This window comes from Macrobrachium nipponense, chromosome 21 (genome assembly GCF_015104395.2).
Source record: "Macrobrachium nipponense isolate FS-2020 chromosome 21, ASM1510439v2, whole genome shotgun sequence".
Classification (NCBI taxonomy): Eukaryota; Metazoa; Arthropoda; class Malacostraca; order Decapoda; family Palaemonidae; genus Macrobrachium; species Macrobrachium nipponense.
The window spans coordinates 5,861,623-5,867,111 of NC_087212.1; the positions used below are offsets into that span (position 1 = coordinate 5,861,623).

At 39.2% G+C, this 5,489-nt stretch overlaps 1 protein-coding gene across 1 annotated transcript; it reads left to right on the forward strand.

The window, feature by feature from the left end:
• Nucleotides 1–913: 913 nt before the first annotated feature.
• Nucleotides 914–2,058, forward strand: LOC135197738 (enhancer of split mbeta protein-like). Its single transcript, XM_064224791.1, has one exon. The coding sequence runs from the start codon at nucleotides 1,019–1,021 to the stop codon at nucleotides 1,721–1,723; it is 705 nt and encodes a 234-aa protein (XP_064080861.1). The 5' UTR covers nucleotides 914–1,018; the 3' UTR covers nucleotides 1,724–2,058.
• The last annotated feature ends 3,431 nt before the right edge of the window (nucleotides 2,059–5,489 follow it).

Genomic DNA, 5,489 nt, shown 5'->3' on the forward strand with positions numbered 1-5,489 from the left:
CTCTCTCTCTCTCTCTCTCTCTCTCTCATCCATCATCTGGTGCGTGTTCCAAATTAGCTCGAGTTAACAAAAAAAAGAAAAAGGAAAAAAAAAAAGCAGCGACATCGTTAAACTAAGTGACACCATAACAGCAGTCAGGCAGCCTGAGCCACCAACCGTTCAACCTGTAGTCCCACGCTCGCCACCCTTCAATAAAACGTCTTTGCTGAACAACTACAAACACCCTTTTTCCGCCTTCTTTATTCATTTCTATTCCTCTCGTTGCCACTTTCATGAATCTTGTTGGTGTGGCACCATTACGGAAAATGCAGTAAACTGTTGGTAAATACGGGGAATGAGCGGTAATAATAATATACGTACTGAGTGCTTCATAGAGTCTGGCACCGGCGAGGTGCCGCCTACCGCTTTTCACTCCATCTAGGCGGGACGCCTGCCCGATCCGCGGGCCCGCTCGCCGTCCTGGCCCAGTGCCAATACGCCTGGGAAAGCAATCCTCGATTGATACGTTTTCAAACGGCATCGGCTGGAATCGTTCTGGGGGCGATATAAATGCCGCATAAACCGAGGATCTGGCGACGTACGGCAAAGAGCGGGCACGAGTCTAGGGTGCAGGTGTGTGCTCGGGCAGGGTGTGGGAACGGGCTGTTTCCCACGGTGCACCACATTCCGACAGACGACTGCCAAACGGCGCCAGTTCCTACTCGTTTTCATCATTTATTTAAACCAATAAGGCGAGTATTTTGGAGAATAATGTATTGAAAGTCATCTATACGAATGTCTTCAATGGTTACTGTCGCCATTCGCAAAATCTCGGACTCGAACGCGAGAAATGCGAGGGAAAGTACCGATTAAGGGGCGGGGAAATTCCCGCCGCGGCAACTCTCGCAGCGCGTATAAAAGTGGCGGAATCGAGCCGTGAGACTCATACTCCCGCTATACTCGCTGGTAGCAGCTCTATCGTGCCTTAGTGATTTCTGTGCCCTACCACACAGCGACAGACATTACGCCGACACTCGCCATGGCGTCAACTTACGAAGTGAACATTGAGGACGTGGAGCCTATGTCCCGCACGTACCAGTACCGCAAGGTGATGAAGCCCATGCTCGAGAGGAAGCGAAGGGCGCGCATCAACAAGTGCCTCGACGAACTCAAGGACCTGATGGTGGGCGCCCTGCAGTCCGAGGGCGAGACCATCACCAAGTTGGAAAAAGCAGACGTCCTGGAACTGACAGTTCGCCACCTGCGCAAGCTCAAGCAGCATCACGCCCTCGCCCTTCCCTCCCACAACAACTCCCACGACAAGTTCCGCGCGGGATTTACCCACTGTGCCAACGAAGTGTCTCGATTCGTGACCTCCGTCCCCGGAGTCGACATGCACGTCTCCACCAGGCTGCTCTCCCACCTGGGAAGCTGCATCAACCAGATCGACAAGATCTCCACCCCGCAGCCTCCTCCAGCGGCAGCCGCACCGCCCCCGGCAGCGGCGGCGCCCATGACTCCCTCGACCACGCCCGCGAACATGGTGCCCATCACAGTGACAGTGCCCAGAGTTTACACCCCGCCCGCAAGCCCGGAGTCCAAACCCGCCCTTCCCATCATTGTGTCTCCGCAGCCCACGGCCGTCAGCCCCAAGCCCACCGGCACCACGCCCCAGCAGCCCGTTCCCGTCGTGGGCGGACGAGTGGGCGTCCCTGCAGGAAGCCCCGTGTGGCGGCCCTGGTAAAAGGACACTCGACACCTGACGGTGCTGGTCGCACCTCCTTAACGTACCTGAAGCGGCGTGCCCCCCGCCCCCTGCAGTGCCTTCACTTGTATAATTTAAATGTAAATTAATATAATACTGTGCACTATATTCTGTAGAGAGAAAACATGAACTATTTTTTAGAAGCTCTGTAAAAGCAGAAATAATCTATAGAAGAAGAAAACGAAGGGCCGTCTTGCGCCTGCGCTGTGATAGAACACTGTGATATTTGTCTTTCAAAACAAAGCCAATACTAAATACATAAAAAAACTATTTATTTTTTGTTATGTTGTTAATAAAAACAGTTCCGAACTTTACCACAATCTTTCTGTTACTCCCTTTTTTTATATATAAGTTAAGTTCATATAGAAAATAGAATAATTCCTATTTGATATTAAAGATTATTCATAACTAAAACAGAAAAAATTTACACATTTCTGAAAAGTTTCTGAATGAAGATCTGGTTTATTTAACAGTGGAAGGAAAAACTTAATATATTCATTCTTGAGAATATTAAATTATATATGTATTTGAAAACTAAGTAAATGAACTATAACAATTTTCATCAAGAAAAAAATTATAAAGGTTATATTAAAGATCATAAGAATGAAGGTACTTTATCCAGTTTATACAATCCACTAAATGCCAAAAATATAATTCTTAAGTTTTTACACAATGAGAAATATAAAGATTATGATGGAAATAAGACTACTTCATGAGGGATGGTCAATTGTTTTCAATCTGAGGAAAAGAATTTATCAAGTATATGAAAGTATTTAAAAGAAAAACGCCTATCCATATTTAAATATAAGTTATATTCACTATAAATATGTACTGCATGACTAAGAACATGGCATATTGAAAAGATCAAATGAGAAATTAAATCTGAATCACTTAGGACCATAGATACACAAGTAAATTCGCAGTAAGATTAAAGTCATATGTCCTATTAAGAACATGAATACTGGTCAAGAGTCCATTTCCATGTAGAGAAAACCACTAAACAATGGGTGTATGAGGCTGTTTGAAATAACTATATAAATTAAAAAAAATTTAAATTGCTGTTAAAACAACCAAACATTCTTTCATTATGAATTAAACAAAATTCACAGCTTCTACCAAGCCGAACAGAAGCTACTACAAAATTTCAGTCGTGCGCAGTATCACTTTCACCTTCGTCCAGAAAATAACGAAGTTACTAAGAAACATTCCTGTATTATTCCAGAGGCTGTTCTGAGCCAATCTTTAACTTTTTAAAATAATATCCTTTCATCTAAAAATATACTTGAGACCACATATCAATAAAAGAGCATTAGAGAAGTTTCGCATAAACTATTCAAAATATCATTAATATAGAAAAAATAAAATTTTATAATATACTCAACGCATCAAAAAATGAGACCTAGCAAAGCTTGCCTTAAACGAATGAAAATAAATATATAAGAACCCTAATCTCACACACCGTAAAATGCTGTGTGAGTGAGAGAGAGAGAGAGAGAGAAAACAAAAGCAAACTGTGTGACCTTGGGCATAGTGGCTGGTGGCTCGTCTGTTGAATCATCTAATATCTAACTCGTCTCTGTAATAAGAGACGAGAATAGACACCAGACCAACTCAGCAGCAGTAGTAGGCAGTGGAAGTAGGGAGGAGGAGGGAACGAGAAAAAAGAGAGAGAGAATTCCATGAAAGTTAGGATTTAAAAGTCATCTATCTATAGAAATGTTTATCAAATTATATTCGATCATATAACGGCAACAATAAGGAAAGCAAAGACAGTGGAATAAAGAAGTATCTCTCTCTCTCTCTCTCTCTCTCTCTCTCTCTCTCTCTCAAGACTGATAATCCTCAACCTCTGTATTTAACAGATAATACGTCTACTGGTTAGCAATGTGGGTGTACATTATGACCACTTCTAGATGATATACATACATACATATATAATATATATATATATATATATATATATATATATATATATATATATATATATCTGGGTCACACATTAAAACAAGACCATCTGCAGACCGCAAACCTATGCCAAGGTTGAGCAGTCCACACGGCCCCCCCTCCCCCTCCCCCCCCCCCCACCCCCATTTTCCAAAACCAAGGTCCCAGATCCACATCCGGATGTAATAAAAAATCTAATCAATATTGCAAACAAGACCAAATTTAGTCAAATTCTCCCAATAATCCACAAAAAAAAAAAAAAAATTAACCTACGTAACACAAAGCAAATGGCGCTGAGAATATAATAGCCTCTTCGCGGTGTTAATAAATTTGGGATAAGAAAAGACATGCTAATGGTTATATATACCTGTCCTCCTAACAGGACTACGACCTGTTTGGCTAAAAGGCATACACGATGTGGGAATAAAGCCATAAACATCCTCAGGACAACAGATACCAATAAACTTGACTAAAGGGACGATGAGTTGGTGATACATTATGCATAATGTTTATGCATTAATGTGTGCTTTACTGTTACGAAGCAAAATTTTATTGGTGTCCGCTTCTTTGAGGAGAGAGAGAGAGAGAGGATGGGAAGGAGAGCCTCACGAGAGCCGACAGGTTCAAACACTGGTCGAGGAGGGAGAGTTATGTGCTCGTTCCGTTACTTCTGTTAGAATGTGTTTAAAATGTGGCTACTTCAAAACGCTACACTTTTTAAAATAACGTCTAAGACGGTGCAATGCTACTTTAAAAATAACGTCTAAGAAGATTGAAATGCTACTTTTAAAATAATGTCTAAGAAGAATGAACTGCTACTTCAAAAATAAAGTAAGACAAATGAAATGCTACTTTAAAAATAACGTCAAGAAGAATGAAATGCTACTTTAAAAATAACGTCTGGGAAGAATGAAATGCTACTTTTAAAATAATGTTTAAGAAGAATGAAATGCTACTTTTAAAATAACGTCTAAGAAGAATGAAATGCTACTTTTAAAATAATGTTTAAGAAGAATGAAATGCCACTTTAAAAATAACGTCAAGAAGAATGCAATGCTACTTTTAAAATAACGTCTAAGAAGAATGAAATGCTACTTTAAAAATAACGTCTAAGAAGAACGAAATGCTACTTTAAAAATAACGTCTAAGAAGAATGAAATGCTACTTTAAAAATAACGTCTAAGAAGAATGAAATGCTACTTTAAAAATAACGTCTAAGAAGAATGAAATGGTACTTTAAAAATAACGTCTAGGAAGAATGAAATGTTACTTTACAAATAGGTCAAGAAGAATGAAAAGCTACTTTAAAAATAATGTCTAAGAAGAATGAAATGTTACTTTACAAATAACGTCAAGAAGAATGAAATGCTACTTTAAAAATAACGTCTATGAAGAATGAAATGCTACTTTAAAAATAATGTCTAAGAAGAATGAAATGTTACTTTACAAATAACGTCAAGAAGAATGAAAAGCTACTTTTAAAATAATGTCTAAGAAGAATGAAATGTTACTTTACAAATAACGTCAAGAATAATGAAATGCTACTTTAAAAATGATGTCTAAGAAGAACGAAATGCTACTTTAAAAATAATGTCTAAGAAGAATGAAATGCTACTTTAAAAATAACGTCTAAGAAGAACGAAATGCTACTTTAAAAATAATGTCTAAGAAGAACGAAATGCTACTTTAAAAATAATGTCTAAGAAGAACGAAATGCTACTTTAAAAATAACGTCTTAGAAGAATGAAATGCTACTTTAAAAAATAACGTCTAAAGAAAGAATGAATGCTACTTTTAAAAT